Source organism: Salmo salar, chromosome ssa14, assembly GCF_905237065.1.
Source record: "Salmo salar chromosome ssa14, Ssal_v3.1, whole genome shotgun sequence".
Lineage (NCBI taxonomy): Eukaryota > Metazoa > Chordata > Actinopteri > Salmoniformes > Salmonidae > Salmo > Salmo salar.
In genome coordinates, this window is record NC_059455.1 from 9,775,266 (window position 1) to 9,803,178 (window position 27,913).

Here is a 27,913-nt window from a genome sequence, read left to right on the forward strand (position 1 = left end):
CACTGTCACTGATTCCTTCCAAACCACTCATTGTTAAATTTGCTATTTCCAACTTGTGTAATGTTTATGTGCAATGGCCAATGAGCACCGATACGTTTTATCTATAATTTCTCTTCATTATTTATCTTCATATGACAAGGATTAAAAAGGATTGCTAGCTAAGATTTTGAAAGTATAATGTTGACATTATCAGTCCAATCAAACTACTGTACATATAACGTGATTTGACGTCATTTTAGCTGTGGCCAATGACCTTGAGCCTTCTTGAATGGTCACTTCTAAGGTAACTCGCAGCACCCGAGGGGCTAGTCTAGGGGCTAGCCTTTCTCAAGAAAACAAAAAAGAGACCATGTTTGTGTGCGGCTTTATTAACTGAATGAAATATATTATTTTTTACATTGTTTGCAAACTGATATGTGACATGTATTAATGCCAAAATAACATGCAAACAGGCATTTTTTGCTAAAAATGTAAGGCTACCCCATCTGGCCTGAATGACGGGTCGCCACTGCACATAGGACTACATGCAGTGCATACTCCATTCGGCTTGTATCCATCCCCATTTCCAAAGAGTGCGTCTTATCCAGTTACCAAAGATGCACTCCTCCAAACATATTCAAATTTTTCAGTCGAAAAACATCATTAACGGTAGGCTTAGGCTATATCTTGCTTATTGAGAATGTGCCTCATACATAGGCTAACATATAATTTACTGGAGCCTAGTATTTTTTATTTGAGGAGAAGCCTCAGAGAAGCTAATTACAACAATGTTGATTGTCAACACTCCAAACATATTGATCAAATGCTGGATGTTACCATCACTCATTACTGTAACCTATGCTCTTTAATAAACTTTTGTATAAATCCACAATGGACTAGGACAAGAATATTCCATGTCCCCAGCCGAATTAGAGTTGATAACAACGCAAAACCGTCAATAACCTACACAATCTGAGATAAATACATGCAGTATGAAGCCATGGAATGCCTTGATTGGCCAGTGAGTGGCCAAACCCTCATCATACCTACAACTTGTTTATTCATCGAAACCCAGCCATTTCATGCCACCGCCAGCTATTGCGCTCATAATTCCGGCTGCGAAAATAGAAAAAGTATTTCTGACACACCCGGGGCCTATAGCGCTACCGGCAGCACTAGGTTTATGTTAGGTTTGTTAAAATAGAACCCTACGTCTTAATTAACCCTCTGCTGTTTTGCATTCCAGGTGTGTCCAACGTGACCCTCTGGAATGACGGCATACTGTCCTACAGAGGCAATGAGAAGATCAGCCGCCACCTCAGCAGCATCCTCCTCAGTGTGCGAACCAGGCAAACGGACACCACGCTACTACACGCCGAGAAAGGCTCTGAGTTCCTCACAATCTCCCTCCAAGACTCTCGACTGGTGCTGGAGCTACACGCCGGCAGTGGTGAGGCCTCCCCCAAGCTGACTGTCCAGAGCCGAGGCCTTCTCAGCGACGGCCAGTGGCACACAGTGGAGATCTCCATGGAAGCTCTGGATCTACAGACCTCCAGGTGGATCATGGTCCTGGACGGGGGAAGAGAGGGAGGAGAGAAGGAGGTGTCTGAAGCCGCCTCTGGGAGCTTGGACTTCCTCAGGGAGGGAGTGGACATCCTCTTGGGAGGTTTGGGGCCCGAGGCTGGGGGGAACCTGGCTGGATGTCTGGGCCCCGTTCAGATCGGTGGGCTCCCGCTGCCTTACTATGGCGACACCGACCTGAACCTTCCCAGGCCCCAAGAGGAGCAGTTTGTGAGGACCCCCGGTGTTGCCACCCCACAATATGGCTGCTGGGGAGCCAGTGTGTGCTCGCCCAACCCCTGTCTGAACCAGGGGGTATGTGAGGACCTCTTTGACCTCTCCCTCTGCAGGTGCCCGTCTGAGTGGATTGGGCCACAATGCCAGAATGATGCGAACACCTGCGCTGTCAAGCCCTGCATCCATGGAAACTGCACTGTCCTAGGGGAGGGTTACGTATGTGCGTGTGAGCCAGGGTACGGGGGGGCCAGGTGTGAGAAAGATGTGGATACGTGTGAGAACAACGAGTGCGGCCCAGGGGCCACCTGTCTCAGGGGCCTCCAGAACTACGCCTGCCTTTGCCCCAGGAACATGACCGGGCCCCTCTGCAAGTGAGTCTCAAACACTCCCCATTTTGCCCTTAAACCCTAACCTATCTCCAATCCCCATTCAGCAAACTCTAACCTAACATAAGGCTAAACGCTAAGAGAACATGTCCAGAGACAAATATGCAAAGCACAACAAAACCATCCAAAGCTATGATTCAATGGTGTGTGTGTGACATATTACATAAAAGGGTGATGTGAACACAAAATTACCCTTAAAATCATTCTCTTTCAGTGAGAAGGTTCCAGAAGTCCCGTGGTACATTGAAAAGATACCGTAAGAAATTTTAAGTTCTTTCAAGTAATTTGTAAAAAATAATCTTGTCTCAAGCCAATACAGGTTCACGCAGAGTGACTAGACATATCAACTGAATCAACTAGCTAACAATCCTGTTTGAACCATGATGCCAGCTATCAGACTCTTAACTGTCATATCTCATTCTTATATGTTTGTGTCGCTCTACTCTAGATACCCCAACCTGCCCGTATCCATGTGTCCTGGCCACAGATGGAACTACAGCTGCTTCAACGGGGGGAACTGCTCTAAACTGGACAACACCTGTGATTGTCTGCCAGGTTTTATAGGGCAATGGTAAGCCATGGCTGTAAACAATAGTACATCTGTAGTAAACGCTTGTGTCAATGAATCCGAAGTGTAATTTCAATGTAATTCAGGCATTCTTGAAGATTAAGACAATCCTTGTTCTGAGCAAAGGATCCCAATTTCAATCTCCTAAACTCCCCCCAAAAACGGTAACTAGCAAAACATGTAAAAGATACGAAAACGGTTCTTATATAGTTCATTGCACTAACCCTCTGTGACTTTAAACTGTGACTCCTTAAAGATGTGTCCCATGGTTTGCTCAATGATTTTTCTTAAAATCCTAAATGACTGAGGAATGAACAGGGACAACTATACTGTATCATGAGGACATCTTCATTTCCTGATTACATGTAGTGTAACAAGACAAGACCACTTAGGGTCGGATAAGTTCTCTACTTGTGATAGATTTAAACAAACCATATTGATATCACCATGGTCAAAACCATAACCTGTCAACGTCATCTCCCTTGAAGATTAAGATAAAATATGAATTATCAACGGAATTAGCGCTGGAGCATTATATAGTGGTATAAGTAAAACAAAAATAAGTTTGGAGATTTGCATTACATACATTTGTATGACATATTTGGATAATCTAATGTTAGAATTAAACAATCAAGGCCTTTAAACACATTTATTGTTGGACAATAAATGTGAAAATTAAATGCCTTTTATGGTGTCTGAAAGAGTTTACATAAATCCAGGTAGGTGCATTTTATAAAAACGTTTTAATTGGGAGATTGCTACTTTACACAGTGGGAAAGCTGATACTTCTTGTCTAATTGGTCTATTGTACCAATGTATATTAATAATAATAATCTTAATATTATTAAAATATCAAATAACTATAAAGTAATAAGTATATTTCATTAAATCCCCCGTCTGTAACAGGTGTGAGGTAGACTTTGATGAGTGTGCGTCTGGTCCCTGTGAATACGGAGGCTACTGCCACAACCTCGTCAACAACTTCCGCTGTGATTGTGAGATCAACTTTACAGGTGACCAGTGCCAGATCGATGTCAATGATTTCTACCTGTATCTGGCCCTGCTGCTGTGGCAGTACATGTTCCAGCTCACATCCTACCTCCTCTTGCACCTCGACGATGCCCCCGAGATTGAGTGGGTACACCAGCTGATGGACGACAACTAAGGGCCCATTGGGAGCCAACATGTGCTACGAAGAGTTGATTGAGTTTTCTGGGTAGATGTTACCCCCACCTCCTAGACACAGTTCTAGGATCAGTATACCCTCCCCAAATCCTTACCTTCACCATTAGGGGGTACATAGATATCCGGTCCTCAGTATTTCCTGAGGCATCCCACTCCCAATTAGCTAATCTGGACGATTAGAGGTGAAGTGATACTGTCCATATTTCCGTACTGTATGTGTATCAACATGGCTTGCGTTAAACAAGTCAGCCAAAGAAGGTGACGTGATAGAACCGTTAACTTTAATCTGTTCTAAATGAAATGACCTGCAGCTCTTCCTATTACCATAGAGTATGCTCATTTTAATGTCGATATCCATCCAGATCTGACTTTCATACTGAAAGCCCATCATGGTAGAAGGCTGCTTTTCTGTGCCTTACAACCAGAAAGTATTTGCGGGAACAATGTTTTTTCTAAGGTATTTATGTTTTCTAATTTAAGAAGATGAATGTTAATAGAACCCCATTTGTATGTATGTATAACTTGTGTATATATTTTGTATACACTGTACCTATTCTTTTGAGTTGCACACAGTAAAACAGTGAGAACATCTATAGTTGAGAAATGTTGTTACTAGCAGGTCATTTATAATAAGAAATGGTATATTTAACACAAAACCAGAAAGCTATAATCCCAACATGTACATACATAATATGTAAAGGTGAAAATATGTACAATAAACTTTGTGTAATAACGAGTGAATCTAAATCAAACTTTTTTATATCCATGTTTATGTTACTTTAATATTACTCTGTACACACTTTCCATTTTAAATGATTTATTTATTCAGGGTAAACCCATTGAGACCATGGTCTCATTCCAGAGGGTGCCCTGATCACAATAACCAGTACAATGTATTAAAAAACACCAATCAATACAAAATACCCCATTTATGAAAAACAGTTACAGTCCTCAGCTACTACTTCCTCAATTAACACCATAAACTGTCTGAGCAGCACCAGAAAATCTAATTGTAATGAGTTCTGCAAATTGTTCCTGCAGTGAGTGTCACGATCACTATCCTCGAACTCCCTCGAACTCAAAGGTGTGGATTCCCGGCCGCAAACCTGAACCTATAGGGGAGGGTCCGGGTGGGCATCTATACGCGGCGTCTCTGGTTCGGGGCGTAGCCCCCACACCGCCCGCTGATCCCCCGCTTCTGTGTCGCCGGAGGAACCAGACCGCGGATCATCGCCGGAGGCTCTGAACTGCCGACCGCTGCTGAAGACTCCGGGCTGCGGACCGCCGCTGGAGGCTCCGGGCTGGGGACCGCCGCTGGAGGCTCCGGGCTGGGGACCGCCGCTGGAGGCTCCGGGCTGGGGACCGCCGCTGGAGGCTCCGGGCTGGGGACCGCCGCTGGAGGCTCCGGACTGGGGAGCGTCGCTGGAGGCTCCGGACTGGGGAGCGTCGCTGGAGGCTCCGGACTGGGGAGCGTCGCTGGAGGCTCCGGACTGGGGAGCGTTGCTGGAGGCTCCGGACTGGGGAGCGTCGCTGTAGGTTACGGACTGGGGACCGTCGCTGCCAGCTCCGTGCCATGGATCATCACTACAGGTTCCGCGCCATGGATCATCACTGGAGGCTCCGGGACATGGATTATCACTGGAGGCTCCGGGACATGGATTATCACTGGAGGCTCGTGCCATGGATCATCTCTACAGGCTCCGGGCCATGGATTATCCCTACAGGCTCCGAGCCATGGATCATCACTGGAGGCTCCGTGCCATGGATCATCCCTACAGGCTCCGGGTCATGGATCATCACTGGAGGCTTCGGACCATAGATCATCACTGGAGGCTTCCTACGTGGAGCTGTGCTGGGCTGTGCAGGCGCACTGGCGACACAGTGCGCAGGACTGGCACAGGATATACTGGGCCGTGGAGGCGCACTGGAGGTCTGGAGCGTATGGCTGGCACAACTCGTCTTTGCTGGATGCTCAACCCAGCTCAACAACTGCAGGGCGCGGGCACAGATCGCACCGGCCTGTGAGTGCGCACTGGCGACACAGTGTGCATCACCGCATAACACAGTGCTTGCCCCGACACTCGTTCCCCACGGTAAGCACGGGGAGTTGGCTCAGGTCTCCACCCTGACTCTTCCAAACTCCCCATGTGCCCCCCCCCAATTTTGGGGGGATGCCTCTCGTGCTTCCCTTGATGTTGGTTCTCCCCGGTCCAGCTCGTCTTCCCAGTAAGCGCACGCTGCTTGGCTTTCTTGTGGTGGGATCTTCTGTCACGATCACTGTCCTCGAACTCCCTGTCATAAATAAGCCAAGGCGCAGCGTGCCGGTAATTTCACATCCTTTATTTAGAAGTGAAACCGAACAAAACAATAAACAGGATAAACAGAAAGAAACGTGACGTTCTGGGGCTGCTCAAAGGCAGCTACACAAAATCAAGATCCCACAACTCGAGGAGGGAAAAAGGGCTGCCTAGGTATGGTTCCCAATCAGAGACAATGATAGACAGCTGCCTCTGATTGGAAACCATACCTGGCCAAAACATAGAAATAAAATACATAGAATGCCCACCCCATATCCCACCCTGACCTAACTAAACAGAGAAAAACGTCTCTCTCGGGTCAGGGCGTGACAGTGAGGCTAAAAACGGATTTACCTAAATCGTTGGAGACCCGAGGAACCTCAAATGTTAACCAACCCTGTGAACGAAATATTTTTATACTTCAACAAGGAAGTATGGAAAGTCATAAGCTTGTGTAGTAGAGCTTTGTAAACAAAAAGGGAATAGTGACAATACAAGAACCGGAAAATAACTTTGTAAACATTTTCGGATTACTTCCTTGCAATTCCAATCAAAAAAATGTAATTGAGTTAATCTCAGGAATTGCTGTGATTAATTGCTATTAATTGCAAATCCTGAATTTGAACAAATTTGCACAACATACAAAAAACCAAGAATATTGACGTCCTGATTTTGTCTAAAGTAATGGTTAGCAAAGATAGGTCAATTGAGAAAGCACACTTTCTTTAACCTCAATATAAACTTGTTTTTACATTGGATTGTTGTTTTTATCTGTATAGATTATGTATTTGGGATGTTTTCAGTGTATTTTGAAGGCTTTCAGACAATGCGATTAATTACGATAAAAATAAAACGAGTGTACTAAAATTACAAAAAGTTAACTGATTAACTCTGACAGCCCTAATAATAACATATTCCATTTAGCAGTCACTTTTATCCGAAGCAATTTACAGTCAGTCATGTGTGCATACATTTCCTAATGGGTGGTCCCAGTGGGAATTAAACCCATGATCCTGGCACAGGTGCCAAGCTCTACCTCTACCAACTGAGCCACACAGAACCACATATTGTGATGCCTTAACCAGCCTTCTGTCAGGTGTTTAAATCAACATTTTGATTTGATGTCTCCTAAAATAAATCATTTAAATGTGTATATTTTGTTTCAACAAGGACAAGTGGTCTGAGACGGTCATAGAATTCAAGAACAAATTTCTGATAAGAAAGAATGATGAATGCCAAAATGTTTGTCAAATAGTGATTGAGACCCAATATCTTTCTGTTTTGTAATATCGTACCAATGTATATGCATAATACTATTATTGACGTTATAATATTAAATTAATTAATTCATATTTAATGTTCTTATTTAATTAATAAAATAATAACAATGTATTTAATTAAACTCCCTGTCTGTAACAGGTGTGAGGTAGACTTCGACGAGTGTTTGTTAAACCCCTGTGATAACGGAGGCTACTGCCAAAACCTCCCCAATGGCTTCCACTGTGAGTGTGGGATCAACTTCTCGGGCGACCAGTGCACGATTGACTGCAATGACTTCTACTTGTACTTGGGCCTGGTGCAGTTGCAATTCATGCTCCAGCTCATTTCCTACCTCATCCTGCACATTGATGATGGCCCAGAGATAGACTGGGAACACCAGCAGATGGACAACGACGAGGAGCCCATTGGGGACAACATGGATGAGTAGGGGCCATTGGGAGCCAACATGGAAGACTGAGGGGCTAATGGAGCCAACATGGACATCTAGGGGCCATTGAGAGCAAACATGGACAGACTGAGGGGCTAATGGAACCAACATGGATGACTAGGGCCAATTGGGAGTCAACATGGACAACTAGGGGCCAATTAGAACCAACAAGGATGACTAGGGGCCATTGGGAGCCAACATGGATGACTAGAGACTATTGGGAGCCAACATTGACAACTAGGGGCCATTGGGAGCCAACATGGGCTACGACGAGTTGATTGAGTGTTTTGCGTAGATGTTGCCCACACCTCCTAGACACAGGTCTAGGATCAGTATACCCTCCCCAAATCCTTACCTTCACCATTAGGGGGTAAATGGAAAAACAGACCTCAGATCACATCTAGGGGTATTCCATCCCCTTTTAAAAATGTCGGCTAAAATGACATACCCAAATCTAACTGCCTGTTGCTCAGGCCCTGGAGCAAGGATATGCATATTCTTAGTACCATTTGAAAGGACACACTTTGAAGTTTGTGGAAACGTGAAAGGCATGTAGCAGAATATAACACATTAGATCTGGTAAAAGATAATACAAAGAAAACCATCATCTTTGAAATGCAAGAGAAAGGCCATAATGTATTATTCCAGCCCAGGTGATATTTAGATTTTGGCCACTAGGTGGCAGCAGTGTGTGTGCAAAGTTTGACTGATCCAATGAATATGTCTGTTCAAAATGTTGTATTAAGACTGCCCAAATGTGCCTAATTTGTTTATTAATAACTTTTCATGTTCAAAATTGTGCACTCTCCTCAAACAATAGCATGCTATTCTTTCACTGTAATAGCTACTGTAAATTGGACAAGAATGTAAGCTTTCTGCCAATATCAGATATGTCCATGTCCTGAGAATTTTTCTTGTTACTTATAACCTCATGCTAATCGTATTAGCCTACATTAGCTCAACCGTCCCGTGGAAGGGACACCGATCCCGAATAAGTTTTTAAGTTAATGTGGACGATTAAGAGTAAAGGGACACAGTACATATTTCAGTACTATGTATGTCAGAGTCGACCAAGGAAGGCCAAGTTAACTTTCATCTGTTCTAAACAGAATGACATGCAGCTCTTCCTATTACAATACAGTATTACAAGAGAAAGATCAGTATTTTGACAATGAGTTGTAAATGTTGTAAATGAGAACTTGTTCTCAACTAACCTACCTGGTTAAATAAAGGTGAAATAAAAAAATAAAAAAATGTACAACTTAATGTTAGATTGTTCCTCACCCTGAAAGTGACCATGAATTACAGTTTCTCCTGGCCCATAAACTACTTTCAGGGTGAGGAACCATCTAACATTAAGTTGTAAAATACTGAACTTCCCCTTTAATGTCTATAGCCATATAGACCAGATTTTCATACTGAAACTCCCACATGGTAGAAGGCTGTTTTTGTGCCTTACAATCTAAATACATTTTCACTGAACTTTTTTCTAAGGTATTGCATGTTTTTTATTGTAATGAAGCTGAAGATCGATATAAACCCCATTTGATATTTATGTATAGCTTGTGCATTTATTGTGTATATACTAGGTGTGTTAACGATAATTGTATCAATTAGAATTAATTGCAGGATTTACTGTAATTATTAGCGATTAATTGCTAATTCTGAATTTGCATAAATTAAGCTGTAATTTAAGATTTTTCATACAAAAAATAATACAAGAATATTGATGTCTTGATTTTACTTAAAGGTTAGCAAAATCAGGTAAATTGAGAAAGCACACTTTCTTAAAGGCCCAGGGCAATCAAAAAAGAGATGAACCTGTGTTTTATATATACACTGCTCAAAAAATAAAGGGAACACTAAAATAACACATCCTAGATCTGAATGAATTAAATAATCTTATTAAATACTTTTTCTTTTACATAGTTGAATGTGCTGACAACAAAATCACAAAAATAATCAATGGAAATCCAATTTATCAACCCATGGAGGTCTGGATTTGGAGTCACACTCAAAATTAAATTGTAAAACCACACTACAGGCTGATCCAACTTTGATGTAATGTCCTTAAAACAAGTCAAAATGAGGCTCAGTAGTGTGTGTGGCCTCCACGTGCCTGTATGACCTCCCTACAACGCCTGGGCATGCTCCTGATAAGGTGGCGGATGGTCTCCTGAGGGATCTCCTCCCAGACCTGGACTAAAGCATCCGCCAACTCCTGGACAGTCTGTGGTGCAACGTGGCGTTGGTGGATGGAGCGAGAGATGATGTCCCAGATGTGCTCAATTGGATTCAGGTCTGGGGAACGGGCGGGCCAGTCCATAGCATCAATGCCTTCCTCTTGCAGGAACTGCTGACACACTCCAGCCACATGAGGTCTAGCATTGTCTTGCATATGGTCTCATATGGTCTCACAAGGGGTCTGAGGATCTCATCTCGGTACCTAATGGCAGTCAGGCTACCTCTGGCGAGCACATAGAGGGCTGTGCGGCCCCCCATAGAAATGCCACCCCACACCATGACTGACCCACCGCCAAACCGGTCATGCTGGAGGATGTTGCAGGCAGCAGAACGTTCTCCATGGTGTCTCCAGACTCTGTCACATGTGCTCAGTGTGAACCTGCTTTCATCTGTGAAGAGAACATGGTGCCAGTGGCGAATTTGCCAATCTTGGTGTTCTCTGGCAAATGCCAAACGTCCTGCACGGTGTTGGGCTGTAAGCACAACCCCCACCTGTGGACGTCGGGCCCTCATACCACCCTCATGGCAGACACATGCACATTTGTGGCCTGCTGGAGGTCATTTTGGAGGGCTCTGGCAGTGCTTCTCCTGCTGCTCCTTGCACAAAGGCGGAGGTAGCGGTCCTGCTGCTGGGTTGTTGCCCTCCTACGGCCTCCTCCACGTCTCCTGGTAGCGCCTCCATGCTCTGGACACTACGCTGACAGACACAGCAAACCTTCTTGCCATAGCTCGCATTTATGTGTCATCCTGGATGAGCTGCACTACCTGAGCCACTTGTGTGGGTTGTAGACTCCGTCTCATGCTACCACTAGAGTGAAAGCACCGCCAGCATTCAAAAGTGACCAAAACATCAGCCAGGAAGCATAGGAACTGAGAAGTGGTCTGTGGTCACCACCTCCAGAACCACTCCTTTATTAGGGGTGTCTTGCTAATTGCCTATAATTTCCTCCTGTTGTCTATTCCATTTGCACAACAGCATGTGAAATGTATTGTCAATCAGTGTTGCTTCCTAAGTGGACAGTTTGATTTCACAGAAGTGTGATTGACTTGGAGTTACATTGTGTTGTTTAAGTGTTCCCTTTATTTTTTTGAGCAGTGTATATATTTCCACATTATGAGGTGGGACTAATACCGTGAAATTGTGAAAAATGTCAATGATGCCCTTTTAGTGTAAGGTCTGTATGAAAAAACGGCCTTAATTTCTGCCTGTTTTGTTGGGATATAGTTCCAAACGTCTCTGCCAATAACATTTTCAGTTTTCCCCTCTCCACTACAGTTTACTATAGAATACTACAGTACTTACTGTATAATTCTATAGTAAACTCTAGTATACTTAAGCAATAAGGCCAGAGGGGGTGTGGTATATCGCCAATATACCACAGCTTTCATCCAATCAGCATACTACATACTGGTATCCCTCAATCATGTGTAGTACCTACTATAGAATGTTGTAGTATACTGTAGAATACCATAGCAAATATTACAGTATTATTCGCAAAAACACTACATTTTAACTATAGTAAAAATGACAGTATTTGATTTGCTTATACACTGCCCATTCCCCTCCCACATATCACAATTTGTGCCACCCATAAGTGAAAAACCTACATGCCAAGTATTTGTAATTATTATGGATCCCCATTAGCTTACTCTTCCTTGGGTTCCAGCAAAATTAAGGCAGTTTATACAATTTTAAAAACATTACATTACATTCACAGATTTCACAACACACTGTGTGCCCTCAGGCCCCTACTCCACCACTACCACATATCTACAGAACTAAATCCATGGGTATGTATAGTGCGTATGTTATCGTGTGTGTGTATGCATGTCTGTGCCAATGTTTGTGTTGCTTCACAGTCCCCACTGTTCCATAAGGTGTTTTTTATCTGTTTTTTAAATCAAATTTTACTGCTTGCATCAGTTACTTGATGTGGAATACAGTTCCATGTAGTTATGGCTCTATGTAGTACTGTGTGCCTCCCATAGTCTGTTCTGGACTTGGGGACTGTGAAGAGACCTTCACAGTGGCATGTCTTGTGGGGTATGCATGGGTGTCCGAGCTGTGTGCCAGTAGTTTAGACAGACAGCTCGGTGCATTCAACACGTCAATACCTCTCATAAATAAAAGTAATGATGAAGTCAATCTCTCCTCCACTTTCAGCCAGGAGAGATTGACATGCATTTTATTAATATTAGCTCTATGTGTACATCCAAGGGCCAGCCGTGCTGCCCTGTTCTGAGCCAATTGCATTTTTCTAAGTCATTTTTTGTGGCACTTGACCACACGACTGAACAGTAGTCAAGGTACGACAAAACTATGGCCTGTAGGACCTGCCCTGTTGATAGTATTGTTAAGGCAGAGCATTGCTTTATTATAGACTTACTTCTCCCCATCTTAGCTACTATTGCATCAATATGTTTTTACCACGACAGTTTACAATCTTGGGTTACTCCAAGCAGTTTAGTCATCTCAACTTGCTCAATTTCCACATTATTTATTACAAGATTTAGTTGAGGTTTAGGGTTCAGTGAGTGTTTTGTTCCAAATATAATGCTTTTAGTTTTAGAAATATTTAGGGCTAACTTATTCCTTGCCATCCACTCTGAAACTAACTGCAGCTCTTTGTTGAGTGTTGCAGTCATTTCAGTCGCTGTAGTAGCTGACATGTATAGTGTTGAGTCATCCGCATACAGTCACTCTGGCTTTACTCAAAGCCAGTGGCATGTCATTAGTAAAAATTGAAAAAAGCAAGGGGCCTAAACAGCTACTCTGGGGAATTCCTGATTCAACTGGATTATATTTGAGAGGCTAGACCATTCAGTGCATTTGGAAAGTGTTCAGACCCCTTGACTTTTTCCATTTTATTTTTATGTTACGGCCCTATTCTAAAATTGGTTAAATAAAAAATGTTCCCTCATCAATCTGCACATAACAAAGTATAAACAGGTTTAGAAATGTTTGCTAATTTATTAAAAACAAATAACACGAATACCTTATTTACATAAGAACTCAGAACCTTTGCTATGAGACTTGAAATTTAGATCAGATGCATCCTGTTTCCATTGACCATCCTTGAGATGTTTCTACAACTTGACTGGTAAATGTGGTAAATTCAATTGATTGGACATGATTTGGAAAGGCACACACCTGTCGGTCTATATAAGCACAGTTGACAGTGCATATAAGAGCAAAAACCAAGACATGCGGTCGAAGGAATTGTCTGTAGAGCTCCGAGACTGGATTGATCTACAGCATTGAAGGTCCCCAAGAACACAGTGGCCTCTATCATTCTTAAATGGAAGAAGTTTGGAACCACCAAGACTCCTCCTAGAGATGGGCTCCCGGCCAAACTGAGCAATCGGGGTAGAAGAGCCTTGGTCAGGGAGGTGACCAAGAACCCAACGGTCACTAATAGAGCTCCAGAGTTCCTCTGTGGAGATGGGAGAACCTTCCAGAAGGACAACCATCTCTGCAGCACTCCACCAATAAGGCCACTCTTCAGTAAAGGGCACATGACAGCCCACTTGGAGTTTGCCAAAAGGCACCTAAAGACTCTCGGAACATGTGAAACAAGATTCTCTGGTCTGATGAAACCAAGATTGAACACTTTGGCCTGAATGCCAGGGCTCACGTCTGGAGCAGACCTGGCACCATTCTTACACTGAAGCATGGTGGTGGCAGCAGCATCATGCTGTGGGAAGGTTTTTTAGTGGCAGGGAATGGGAGACTAGCCAGGATGAACGGAGCAAAGTATAGAGAGATCCTTGATAAAAACCGAGAACAGGAAAATGAACCTAAGCACACAGCCAAGACAAAGCAGGAGTGGCTTCGGGACAAGTCTCTGAATGTCCTTGAGTGGCCCAGCCAGAGCCCGGACTTGAACCCGATCAAACATCTCAGGAGAGACCTGAAAATAGCTGTACAGTGGCGCTCCCCAATCAACCTGACAGAGCTTGAGAAGATCTGCAGAGAAGAATGGGAGAAACTCCACAAATACAGGTGTGCCAAGCTTGTAGCATCATACCCAAGAAGACTCGAGGCTGTAATCGTTGCCAAAGGTTCAACAAACTACTGAGTAAAGGGTGTGAATACTTACGTAAATGTTATATTTCCCCAAAAATGTTATATACATTTGCAAATATTTCTTGTTTAGTCATTATGGGATATTGTGTGTCGATTGACGTAGCGTAACAAAATGTGGAAAGAAATGGTCTGAATACTTCCCGAATGCACTGTATATTGTGTTCCTTAAAGGTTATAGAAAAGATCAGAGACTCATAACTATAATAAATAGATGCTAATCCTAAATATTTACAGGTTATTGAAAATGTGCTGTTTTAGTATTTCTCCAGTATGTTTCATCAAAGAAAAAGCCTCCACTTCTATCTCAAAGATAATAAAACACTAGAGTAAATTATTAATGTCCGCAAAAACACTACAGTAAATAATACAGTATACCATAATCTGTACTATAAACATTATTTATACTATAGTTAACTGTAAATACAACAGTATACTACAGTAAATACTACAGTATTAAAGTCCACAAAAAGCTACAGTGAATACTACAGTCAAGTCCACAAAAACACTACAGTGAATGCTATAGTATACTACAATCATGTCCGTAAAAACCAAGCAAAATTCTTGCTTGAGAAATTATCCTTTGCTAAGAAGCCATTTTGTTTCTTAATGATCATTTTAATTGAAAACAATTACAGTAAGGTACTTAAATTGTTACCCAGAAATGATTTGATATTGCGATTAAAAACGTCTGCATTGGACCTTTAAACTCAAAGTCAACTTGTTTTTACATTGCATTGTTGGTTTTAACTGTATATATTATGTATTTGAGATCACAACAAAAATTATAATACACTAAAATTACAGAAACTGGACTGATTAACTCTGATAGCCCTAGTATATACACATTTTTTTTTAATCAAATATTTTTTCTTTGTATTATCTTTTACCAGATCTAATATGTTATATTCTCCTACATTAATTTAACATTTCCACAAACTTCAAAGTGTTTCCCTTCAAATGGTATCAAGAATATGTACATCCTTGCTTCAGGTCCTGAGCTACAGGCAGTTAGATTTGGATATGTCATTTTAGGCGAAAATTTGAAAAAAAGGGTTGGATACTTAAGAGGTTTTAAGACATGTTTTTACTAGCAGATACTATATAATACTGTATATTCTACAGAAGCCATTATCACACCATAAAATATGCACAATAAACTAAATCGATCATTTTTCAATTCATGTTTATGCTACTCTAACATTATTGTGTACATATACATAATAAATACAATACAGGAACTGGAAAATAACTTTTGTGGATTGCTTAACTTGGGCAGGTGGGACGCGACTGTCCCACCCACGGTTCACACTATTCAACAGCCAGTGAAAAATCAGAGCGCCAAATTCAAAACAACAAAATGTCATAATTCAAAGTTCTCAAACATACGACTATTTTACACCATTTTAAAGGTACACTTCTCCTTAATGTAACCACATTGTCCGAGGCTTTACGGCGAAAGCATAAAGTTAGATTATGTTAGGACAGGTACAACACAACACAAGAAAAACTACACAGCCATTTTCCAAGCAGGAGAGGGGTCACAAATACCAGAAATTCAGCTAAAATGAAGCACTAACCTTTGACGATCTTCATCAGATGACACTACTAGGACTCAATGTTAGACAATACATGTATGTTTTGTTTGATAAGGTTCATATTTATATCCAAAAACAGCATTTTACATTGGCGCGTGATGTTCAGAAAATATTTTGCCTCCAATACTGCCGGTGAATCAGCACAACAATTTACAAAAATACTCATCATAAACGTTGATAAAATATTAAACTGTTATTCAAAGAATTATAGATAAACATCTCCTTTATGAAACTGCTGTGACAGATTTCAAAAAAGCTTCACAGGGAAAGCACACTTTGCAATAATCTGAGTACGGCGCTCAGAATAATACACCAGACAATACAGATAGACGCCATTTTGGAGTCATCTAAAATCATAAATAGCATTATAAATATTCACTTACCTTTGATGATCTTCATCAGAAGGCACTTCCAGGAATCCCAGGTCCACAATAAATGTTTTGTTCGATAAAGTCCATAATTTATGTCCAAATACCTCCTTGTTGTTTGCGCGTTCAGTAAGCTACTCCAAATGTAGGAAGCGCGCCCAAAATTTCACGACGAAAAGTCAAAAATAAGTTATATTTACGTTCGTTGAAACATGTCAAACGTTGTATAGCATCAATCTTTAGGGCCTTTTTAACATAAAACTATAATATTCCAACCGGACGATTCCAATGTCTTGAAAAACGTTTTGGAACACAGCTACCTCATCACGTGAATGCGCGCCACAAAACTCATGTCATTTTCTGAGTCACCAACTTCCCGGCCTTCTTGTTCGCTCTCTGTTCACTGCAAAAGCCTGAAACTAGGTTCTAAAGACTGTTGACATCTAGTGGAAGCCTTAGGAGGTGCAAAATGAACCCTAAGTCACTGTGCGTTAGATAGGCAATGACTTGAAAAGACTACAAGCACCAGATTTCCCACTTCCTGGTTGGATTTTTCTTAGGTTTTTGCCTGCCATATGAGTTCTGTTATACTCACAGACATCATTCAAACAGTTTTAGAAACTTCAGAGTGTTTTGTATTCAAATATACTAATAATATGCATATTCTAGTTCCTGGGCCCGAGTAGTAGGCTGTTTAATTTGGGTACGTTTTTCATCCGGCTGTGAAAATACTGCCCCCTACCCAAGAGAGGTTAAAGTAATGTGCCAAAGACAACAAATGTATAAAATATTTTTTTTTAATGACTGGAGAAATCCTTAAATCAATCAAGAAAAGCGCAACATCAGCTGTTGAAAAGAACGCAACAGCATGTCAATATTTAGAAATGTTTTATCATATCATTATGATTTTAAACTGGCTGGTTCGAGCCCTGAATGCTGATTGGCTGACAGCTGTGGTATTTCAGATCGTATACCACAGGTATGACAAAACAGTTATTTTTACTTCTCTAATTACGTTGGTAAACAGTTTATAATAGCAATAAGGCACCTCGGGTGTTTGTGATATATGGCCAATATACCACGGCTAAGGGCTGTGTCCAGGCAATCCACATTGCATTGTGTATAAGAACAGCCCTCAGCGATGGTATATTGGCCATATACTACACCGCCGTGGGCCTTATTGCTACCATAACTAACCCTTGACCTAAATGAAGATTTGAGGTCTCCTTTACATTTTAATTTGTAAATTGACTCATACTCAAAAACACAAATTGGGAATACCACGCTCACCTCACAATATAATCACAAATCTGTGCATACGCATAGTTAGTAAAGGACAGCCAATATCTGTGTCTTGTAATATTGTACCAAAGTATTTGAATAACAAAATGTATTTATTTATTTAAAATAATGATATTATTTACTTCATAAAATACTAAAAAAAAATCCCCCTTCTGTACAGGTGTGAGTTAGACTTCGATGAGTGCTCATCAGGCCCCTGTGATAACAGAGGCTACTGCCACAACCTCCCCAATGGCTTCCACTGTGACTGTGAGAGCAACTTCTCAGGCAACCAATGCACAGTCGACTGCAGCGAGTTCTACTTGTACCTGGCCCTGGTGCTGTGGCAATACATGTTCCAGTTCATTTCCTACATAATCCTGCACCTCGATGATGATGGCCAGGAGATCGACCAGGAACACTAGCAGATAGGGGCTAACATGGACGATTAGGGTCTATTGGATCCAACATGTATGACTAGAGGCAATAAATACATTTAAATAAATAAATTACGTATATACACTACCAGTCAAAAGTTTGTACACACCTACCCATTCAAGTGCTTTTCTTTATTTTTACTATTTTCTACATTTTAGAATAATAGTGAAGACAACACATACGGAATCATGTAGTAGCCAAAAAAAAGTGTTAAACAAATAATATATTTTTTATTTGAGATTCTTCAAAGTAGCCACCCTTTGCAACGATGACAGCTTTGAACACTCTTGGCATTCTCTCAACCAGCTTCATGAGGTAGTTACATGGAATGCATTTCAATTAACAGGTGTGCCTTGTTTAAAGTTAATTTGTGGATTTTTGTTCCTCCTTACTGCGTTTCAGCCAATCAGACCTGTTGTGACAAGACAGGGTGGTACAGTTGAAGTCGGAAGTTTACACACACCTTAGGCAAAAACATTTAAACTGAGTTTTTCACAATTCCTGACATTTAATCCTAGTAAAGATTCCCTGTCTTAGGTCAGTTAGGATCACCACTTTATTTTAAGAATGTGAAATGTCAGAATAGAGAATTTATTTCAGCTTTTATTTCTTTCATCACATTCCCAATGGGTCTGAAGTTTACACTCAATTAGTATTTGGTAGCATTTCCTTTAAATTGTTTAACTTGGGTCAAACATTTCGGGTAGATCTCCACAAGCTTCCCACAATAGATTTTGGCCCATTCCTCCTGACAGAGCTGGTGTCAGGTTTGTAGGCCTCCTTGCTCACACACGCTTTTTCAGTTCTGCCCACACATTTTCTATAGGATTGAGGTCAGGGCTTTGTGATGGCCACTCCAATACCTTGACTTTGTCTTTAAGCCATTTTGCAACAACTTTGAAAGTCTGCTTGGGGTCATTGTTCATTTGGAAGACCAAGCTTTAACTTCCTGAATGATGTCTTGAGATGTTGCTTCAATATATCCAAGTAATTTTCCTACCTCATGCCATCTATTTTGTGAAGTGCACCAGTCCCTCCTGCAGCAAAGCACCCCCACAACATGATGCTGCCACCCCCGTGCTTCACGGTTGGGATGGTGTTCTTCAGTTTGCAAGCATCCCCCTTTTTCCTCCAAACATAACAATGGTCATTACGGCCAAACAGTTCTATTTTTGTTTCATCAGAGCAGAGGACATTTCTCCAAAAAGTATGATCTCTGTCCCCATATGCAGTTGCAAACTGTAGCTTGGCTTTTTTAATGGCAGTTTTGGAGCAGTGGCTTCTTCCTTGCTGAGCGGCCTTACAGGTTGTGTCGATATAGGACTCGTTTTACTGTGGATATTGATTTGCACTTTTCGCACCAAAGTACATTCATCTCTAGAAGACAGAATGCGTCTCCTTCCTTGTTGTCCCCAGTCCACCTGACCGTGCTGCTGCTCCAGTCAAATTGAAGACTGAATTAGGCTGCCTGTGTAAAAACAGCCTGCGTGACAGGCATAAGGAATAATGCTTTCACACAAAATCCTCTCAGGCTGTTTACACAGGCAACCCAATTCTGAACGCCTGCCCAATTATTGGCAAAATAGCTTTTGGTCAAAATACCAATTAGTGTAATAAGATCAGAATTGGGCTGCCTGTGTAAACAACATATTGTAAAGTGTCTTGCATGTTTCCCCCACATTTCTATTTGAGCACTTTTACCATAAAGATGGATTAAAACCTAAGAACTTTATCAGGAAATAAAGCACGAACACAGGTTGACAGTTCTGGTTGGAATAACTTTTATTTGATCTGTCTGTAAACAAGGTGATTTATCAATTTATGGCATTTTCCCCCAAACATTTATCAAAATGCATATTTAATAACTTTAACTGAATCCAAATGCATAGGGGAAAGAAAAATCACAAATCAGTGAGAAATGTGTAGTTCTGGACGTATTCCACAAAGCCTTTACCGGAGGAAAGTGCCATAGTCCTTGCTGGGGCAGAAGTTAAAAATCTAACTCACTGTAGCAACAGATCAGATCTATGTTATGGCACAGGATAGTTTTCTTTGAACGTTTTCACAAGACAACTCACTAGTGTTCTTATTCCAACCAACACCATTTTCCATCAATTTAGTGTAAACACTTTCAATGTTGTTTTTAATATACTGTTAAGTAGTGTGCTGACAGTTGCTGATACATCTTTGATGAGTAGAGCACAAGGCAATTCATTCAAAGAGTTTTGCCCAGCAGAGCTTGGGTTTACAGTCATTCACTAAGAATACACTCATTACCAGTTGTCAAATGAGACTGCAATTTCATCTGTTCACAAATTAGCAGTAAATCAATACATTTCTAAGTAATCTAAAGAAGCAGTAAGTGTTTTAAAGCCTTCTGAAGTATAGTGTCTAATGACTGACAAATGAGGCCAACAATCTTTCATAATGGTTTGAAGCTTTTCTGAAAATCACCCTGACAGACAATTGGTCCTATGGAAAATAAATTTTAAAAAAAGCCAAAACATGGTTTGTAGGGACGATACACTGCGCAATGTCAGCAGCGTGAAATAAAATTGCAGGAGCTGGCATATCCTAGATATGTGCCTGAGCTATTGCAAAGATGGAATGTCCATGGGGACTTTAAGACGTATTGAAGGTTCATGGGAGGAATATATATATATTTTTTTAACTCAGCAATGCTGATCTTATCTGCCATTACGCTCAAACAATATTCCAACACCACATCAATGACTTGTAAGACCACATTCAAGTTACAACAGCAAAAGCATTTGATGGAAGATAATGCAACCTAAAAAAAAAAAGTTAAATCAAGAGTGAGTGGGCTGACTCAGCTGGGGGGGTTTCAAAGTGTATGTTTAGAAGATTATGCTGGAGGAAATCTTTACCTTAATGATGTATCAAATACCAATGCAAGGAGGACTGAATTAAAATAACATTTCTGGATGGAATATAAAGGTTTGGGAAAGGCAAGGAAAGAAGTTCTGTATACTAAAAGATATGCATGCAACTTTCAAACCCTGACATGCTGAGGAAAGGAGACCACACCAGACGGTCATCGCTTCAAAATTCTGAAAAGGCATTTTTCTATGCAAAACTGTCTGCACCATCGAATTATGCAGACATTTAAGGTGTGCTTCCTCCTGTCATTTTCCAATTGCTAAGTATTTGTTTATACAAGCCAAGTCCAAATTTGGTACACAATTTAATTATATTTTTATGAATTTCTTTGCACATTTCCCTTTTGGTAAATATACATTTCAACCATTTCTGATGAACATGCTCTTACTTTAGTGTCAGAAATAGGGTACATAGTGTTAATGCTCTGAGAAAGAATGGTGAGGAAAAGGAAAAAAAAAACATGATTTAACAAAAAATAAATCAAAGGGTGTACATAAAAATGGAACTGGGGAAGAGTACCAATGTGTCTGCTAACTAATCCTCAAAGTACTGTCAACACAATGGAGGTGAGTAAGATGGATGGGTAGAGGCTGCTTCAAGATCCAGACTTCCTCAGGTACTCAGCCATGGTAAATGCTTTCTTGTTGAGCTGTCCACCATGGACCCCTTCCTTTCCCATGACTAAAACTAATGCTGGAGCACACAAGGAAACAAAAAGAAAATTGAACAAAATTGAAAATAGTCTTTTTCCCCACTAAGAGTGGGGATAAAAGTGACATAGGATGTTCCCACCGCGACCATTACTCTTCATTGCTATTAAAGTTTCCACGACATTTGACTGTTTGCAGAAGAAATCTTAAAAGCAATATTTATTCTCTTCTTTTTGTCCCTCAATTTTAACTAAGCAAGCTTGGTGACACTAGAACCCCGAATCCCTCAAGTATTTTGCCATTGAGTATGCCTTCTTATTCAATCCGCCTCCGTGGACCCCTTCTTTGCCCATTACAAGAACCAAGACTGAAAGAGAAGAAAGGAAAATGGAAAAGTTTAGAGTATTAAGGAGGTTAAAGGAAAGGCAGTCAAGTGAAGGAAAGGTTAGTAACAAAATGGAGGTGTACAGTTGGCATAAGTGAAGATAAAGTTATTACAGGGAAGAGCATGCTTGCAGGGAAATACCCATAAAATCTTTGTCAGTGGTCAAAACACCTACAATGCTACAGCCAACTATTATGGTATGATTTATCCTTTTTGTAGGAGCAAATAAAGTATTTACTATAAGTTCTAAAGCGTTACATTAAACCATGTAGAGTAATTCCAGAGAAAAATCTATCCTTCACAAGTTCACTGAATACTTGCATACAAGTTCAATGCACACTTGCAAATGTTGAGGATAAATGTTTTTAGAAACTGGTCAACTGTACAGACACCAGGTAAAAGCCAAATTGCCTCTAAAAGGGCAAGTCAAAAAGATTTCTGCCCCTTGGGAGTGTATGCAATGTGAGGCACAGGCCAGGCTCGATAATCTCTGGTTTATTAGGCTACTTTTATCAGGGTCATCATAACCACTGCAGACCACTTGGTTTACCACACACACACACCTTTCCATCTGAAGATTAATGATGAGGGATGTATGTGGTGTTTTTAGAGCCACTTCTTCACTGGCACCCGAGTCAGGATTATTAGTGATGTTAGAGAAGTGTCAGGGAGATTGGACAGTCACCTACCATTTCTCTTCATAACACTTGTTGCCGTCTTGCACAAAAACATTTGAGCCAGAATATTATTAATTCATGTAGCATTTCAAAACGTGACAGACTGACTTAAACAGAAGTCAATGGACTGCTAGTTTATCCAAAATTAAGCAGGCTACAGACCCATACTGCTTGCATACAAGTCTAGTGTGCCAAAATGTGAAGAGACATTGGCTAGGAATAATAGGCATTAAAACAGACTACCCAAAGCATGCAGCTAAAATGTTAGTGAGGTTGACAACCACCCAATAGTTAAGGAGCAGCTTAAGAAAATAAAAGGTAAAGACCCTCAGAGTTGTTGATTAGACTCAGGTGATGACAGACAGTCAGAGTAAGGGCTCAGACACACCAATAGAGTTAGCTGACCAAGAGCACTTAGCGCCTCAAAGTAATTTGTGAGCCCGAGTGAGTGCACACCAATTTTACATGTAGCATCTGTGAAAAATGTCAGGAGCCAGAAATCTACAGCACATTGAACGATCGGCATACCAACTCCAGATCAACATTCTGTGCGATGTGCGCAAGCCTTAAGGAGCACAAAGGCAGATTGACTTAGTAGGTAAACCTTGGCTTCTTGTTTCTTTTCTCATGCCATTTCTGAACCTCAACTCAATTCACTAAATAGAATGAAGCCTAACGCACCATTAGCATTTCGCAAACAAAGTATGGATCCAAGGAATAACATGAACTTTGCCACAATGGACACATCTTGCCGACCAGTGAGGAAATTTAACAGCTCTCCGATTTCTGTCTGCTGTGGCTTACAATGTCATACCTTAAGTTGTACCCATTGTCTAAATTGATGGAACAAATGCACACTTCCCTCTGCAATATTTCATGCTCAGACTAACAATAATATATTCTGCTGTTTTTTGTATTTTATACAACAAAAAAACTGCATATACTATATGGGAACAGAGAGCATTAGAGAATAAATAATCACCAACAATCTGCAAGATGCTTGCATTGATTAAGGACAGCCACTTCAGTATATTATAGCAACAAATACATCCTAGAATGTTGCAATACCTGAATTTTTTTTGGTTACCACTATAAAAAAAAAAAAAAAAGTTGTCACCCTTTACCTTTGCCAGCTTTGCCTACAGTAATGTTGTATGTTGGCTCTCCTCCTTGACTCTTTGTCCTGATGTCCATTGTCCAGTCCCCTTCATTATGGAGGCTGTCTCTGATGACGGAGCACTTCTTTGAACCCAAGGCCATGCCGTTGGTGAAGAAGCTAGTCCTGTCCTTCCCAATTAGGACATCAATTTCTTGAGGCTGAAAAACAGTGGTAGTAGACAGAAAGTTAATGCAGACATGTTACGCTTAGAAATGACGTGCACCACTAAAAGCTTCTATGGAATGGGGTGCTCATCTGGGTTTAAGTCATATTTTAAAGAGCGACGGCATCTCCCGAAAAAGACCACAACAGAAGTATTCTAATGCACAAGTGATCTTTTATTAATTTAAGAAAGCTGCAAACCGCAACCCGTCTTAGTCAAATCTTGATTTTATTGGTGGGTGTGGCACCACTTAATAAAAGCATCCATTAGATTTTTTTACACCACCCTGACCCTTTCATAACACACAGCTGTAGTAATCACAGGCGTGTTCATGTTTGCCAAAATTGATTTGTTAATTTATAAAGTTTGAAGGGGAGTATGAATGGTACTTTTGAACCAGTGGCAGTCAGTGACGTTTAAGACGAGGGGTGAAGATTTGTTTTTCTTCGAGCGTGTCCATATTTCTATTACAGCATATTGTATGGCTGTCAGTCATATTCTAGTCATTCAGTTCAATGTAACATCAAAGTTTACAACGAAGCTGCACAGGTTGAAAGAAATATTTGAGGTGATAGACAGTGACACATTCAATATCTGCCTTGCACTCTTGCCTGCATCTAGCTCATCTAGGGAGTAATCAGTCTAACAATTGCAAACAAGTTTCTATCAGACAAATGCCGGTATATTTATCTCAGTTTCGTTTGCTACCATTTAAGACCCCCCACCCCCCCAGAATCAGCAGAATGACTACACCCGATCACATGTAAATACAGATCACTTTCATTGCAAAATATAGCTCTCTTGCTTCTCCTTCATGTAAGATATTAATTGGTTCAAAACTGTTCAACTATCTTCTTTCTCTGAGTCAACTACTCGCTAGCTGTAGCTTATGCTTTCAGTACTAGATTCATTCTCTGATGCTTTGATTTGGTAGACAACAGGTCAGTTCATGCTACAAGAGCTCTGACTGGTTGGAGGACGTCCTACGGAAGTTGTCATAATTACTGTGTATTTCTATGAAGGGGTAAGAACCATGAGCCTCCTAGGTTTTGTATTGAAGTCAATGTACCCAGGTTCTACCCTACAGAGTGCTATTGAGGCTACTGTAGACCTTCATTGCAAAACAGTGTTTTCATTATTTGGTGACGAATATATTTTGTATAGTTTTAACTTTATGTTTTACTCTTTTTTGAAATTCACTGATGGTCCTCCCCTTCTTGCTCTGGGGAGCCTCTGTTTTTAACACATGACGAATTACCAGTTGGTTTGATTACACCTGAGGAATAATGTGTAAGTAGTACAGCATTTAGCTAATCTGATTTCAAAATGCAATAGCTAGTTGGAAACTAATCTAGGTAGTTAGCAAGTTTACCCATTGTGGATGACATGGGGAGCAGCCATCTTGGTCCTGATTTGAGCAAAACGTTTAAGCATTCTTTCAGCTAGTTAGTTAAGAAAATTGCTAGCTACCAATTACATTTACTTATCCAGCTAGTTAGATATTATAAAATGTTGAAATATATGCACAATTATTGGCTAGCGTCTCCAATTTGAAACATTAGGTAGCCATCTTGGCTATTAGCCAAATAACTTTACTACAAGTAGTAAGCAACTAACGTTGGCTAGCGGCTTCAACTGTTAATTCGTGTATGCTAGCTAACGTTGGCAAGACAAGTCTTAATTTACTTACCTAGCCAACTAACGATAGTTGGCTATTGACTAAGCTAGCCTAGTAGTGGGTCGAATATGGCTCTGACGTTAGCTAGTTAGCCTCAGACAACGACACTCATTCATTGTGTCTAACGTCGGCAAGCAGACTGCTAGTACAATACGCTACCTAACATTGATAGCAGACAGAAAATGTTGCATAATTGGCATTCGAGTAGTTGCCTGGTTAAATTCACATCAGTTTAAATTCAATACTATTGGCCAACAAGTCAGTGTACCAATTTGACGTTAGCAATAGCAAACTAGCTTGCTGACTTATCGACTTTGCTGGCCAAACGGGGATGTGCGGTGAAGCTAACGGAAGCTAGCTACTGTATTAGTTAACTGGCTAACATTAGGTAGCAAGCTCATTCTTTGCTAGGTCCGGCGAGGTTGTGATTCTCAGGCAGAATTCATTCTGATTCAGACAAATATCCACTAGTGGCATTCATATATATATATATATATATATATATATATAAAAATTGGTTTCCCTTTCATTTCTTACCGTTATGTTGCTAAAAGTACCACCGGCATGTGCTGCCCAAACGTATTTGGCGTCCGTATACCCAACAATGGCGGAATCCTGACAGCTGCCGTCGGCCATCAGGTTATCCACATAGCTTTGCCAAGACATTTTTGAATTTGTTAAAGTATACAGCTTCCTACGCACTCAAAGATGTAGTTTCTAGGACAAGACCTTTACAGCCAATGTTGCACTGCTTACGGGTCAATTTATTGTCTCCAACTATAGCTACCCCCACTTCGACGTTCACACACGTCTTGGCTCGGGCAGGAAAGAAAGCCAATGTAATCATGCAGCGGCTGAGCGTAGTCAGTATCAGATCCCTCCGCACAATGTGCTCACTGGTACTATATACTTAAAGGGGCAGAATAATTTTTAAAAATGTCCTCACGGTTTTGATACGCTTTGGATTATAGTATTTATGTGATTTGTGTAATATTCTTCTCGAAACTATATTGTGAGATAAATTGAGGAATGAATAGAGAGGGTGAGTGTCTATAGAACATTGCTGCAGTAAAGGAACATCTTTCATGATTTGAGGATCTCTGTATTTCAGACAATATTGTAACAACTCTTGCATACCTATGGGATCGTTACAATCTCTTTAACGGGAGAAGTGTTTAGTAAATTGCCCAGGTTTGAGACCCATATGAATGGTTGGATCTAGCCTTTTGGGTGCTCTTAGCAAGATGTTTTTAATTTCTTGCAATTCTACAAATTTTGCCATTGGAAATATAGAAAATGTTGCAATTTTAAAGCAAGTTTTCTGCAATTGTACACATTTTACCATGGGGAGGAGATAGCAATTTGAGTTACAGCTCATTTCCTGCAATCATACCCATTTTGGAATGACTTACGGCATGTAAGGAGAAAGAGACAGAAGTGGTATCATAGATGGAGATCGGGGTGCCTTGAGTGGCTAATCTGCTTTTGCCATCGGTCCTATTGGCCAATGTGCAATCGCTGGACAATAATTTGGACGAACTATAAAAGCACGTATATCCTACCAATGGGACATTAAAAACTGTAATATCTTATGTTTCACCGAGTCGTGGCTGAACGAAGACATGAATAACATACAGCTGGTGAGTTATCCTGTTGGGGCTCGGGGGCAGTATTGAGAAATTTTGAAAAAAATATGTGCCCATTTTTAACTGCCTCCTACACCAACTCAGAAGCTAGGATATGCATATTATTAACACATTCGGATAGAAAACACTCTGAATTTTCTAAAACAGTTTGAATGGTGTCTGTAAGTATAACAAAACTCATATTGCAGGCAAAAACCTGTGAAAAATAGATTTAAAAAAATGTGAATTTTGTGACTGTACTATTTAGTGTCATTGTTTTATAGATACCATAGTGAGAAAGGATTCATTTCGCAACACCTACGGCTTCCAATAGATGTCAACGATCTTTATAAAGTTGTTTGAAGCGTCTATGATAAACAGAGAGCAAATTAGAATGCAAGGAAGTTGACATGTCATCACTTCATTTTTTTGCGCCTGCGCATAAATCTGAGAAGCGTGAGTTTGTCATTAATTGTTTATCAAGACATAGGATAGGTTGTGTGAAAATATTACTGATGTTTAACGTTAAAAATGGACCAAAAGATGAATGCTAAACAAGGTTTGACATGTTTGAACGAACGTAAATAGATTATTTACTAGGTTTTTTTAGCTTTTCGGCGTGATTTTACAACCCCCCCACCACGTTTTGTGGGAGCATAATGAACGCTAACTACTTGGTGTTATTTGGACATAAATTATGAACTTTGTCAAAAGAAACCACATTTGTTCCGGACCTGGGATT

General features: G+C 40.7%; 2 protein-coding genes across 3 annotated transcripts in view; one reads left to right on the top strand and one right to left on the bottom strand.

The window, feature by feature from the left end:
* The window catches only part of LOC106568738 (protein crumbs homolog 1), a gene marked incomplete at its 5' end in the record, with an annotated part of 39,150 nt that extends 21,230 nt beyond the window's left edge, over positions 1-17,920 (top strand). The window contains 6 exons of the mRNA XM_045695156.1: positions 1,226-2,147; positions 2,377-2,418; positions 2,611-2,733; positions 3,637-3,864; positions 7,632-7,916; positions 17,677-17,920. Of these exons, the coding sequence (XP_045551112.1) occupies positions 1,226-2,147; positions 2,377-2,418; positions 2,611-2,733; positions 3,637-3,864; positions 7,632-7,916; positions 17,677-17,920 (1,844 nt within the window). The remainder of the gene's footprint in view (positions 1-1,225; positions 2,148-2,376; positions 2,419-2,610; positions 2,734-3,636; positions 3,865-7,631; positions 7,917-17,676) is intronic.
* A 1,770-nt stretch (positions 17,921-19,690) lies between these two features.
* Positions 19,691-26,396, bottom strand: LOC106568739 (profilin-2). Of its 2 annotated transcripts, none has more exons than XM_014139340.2 (3): positions 26,084-26,394; positions 23,671-23,863; positions 19,691-21,527 (listed from the first exon to the last, which is right to left on the bottom strand). In XM_014139340.2, exons 1-3 carry the CDS (start codon positions 26,210-26,212, stop codon positions 21,430-21,432), a joined length of 420 nt encoding a protein of 139 aa, XP_013994815.1. In that variant the 5' UTR covers positions 26,213-26,394; the 3' UTR covers positions 19,691-21,429. The 2 variants fall into 2 exon arrangements, with proteins under 2 accessions (XP_013994815.1, XP_013994813.1); XM_014139338.2 differs by lacking the exon at positions 19,691-21,527 and adding an exon at positions 21,534-21,851 and having other exon boundaries at positions 26,084-26,396.
* Positions 26,397-27,913: the final 1,517 nt, after the last annotated feature.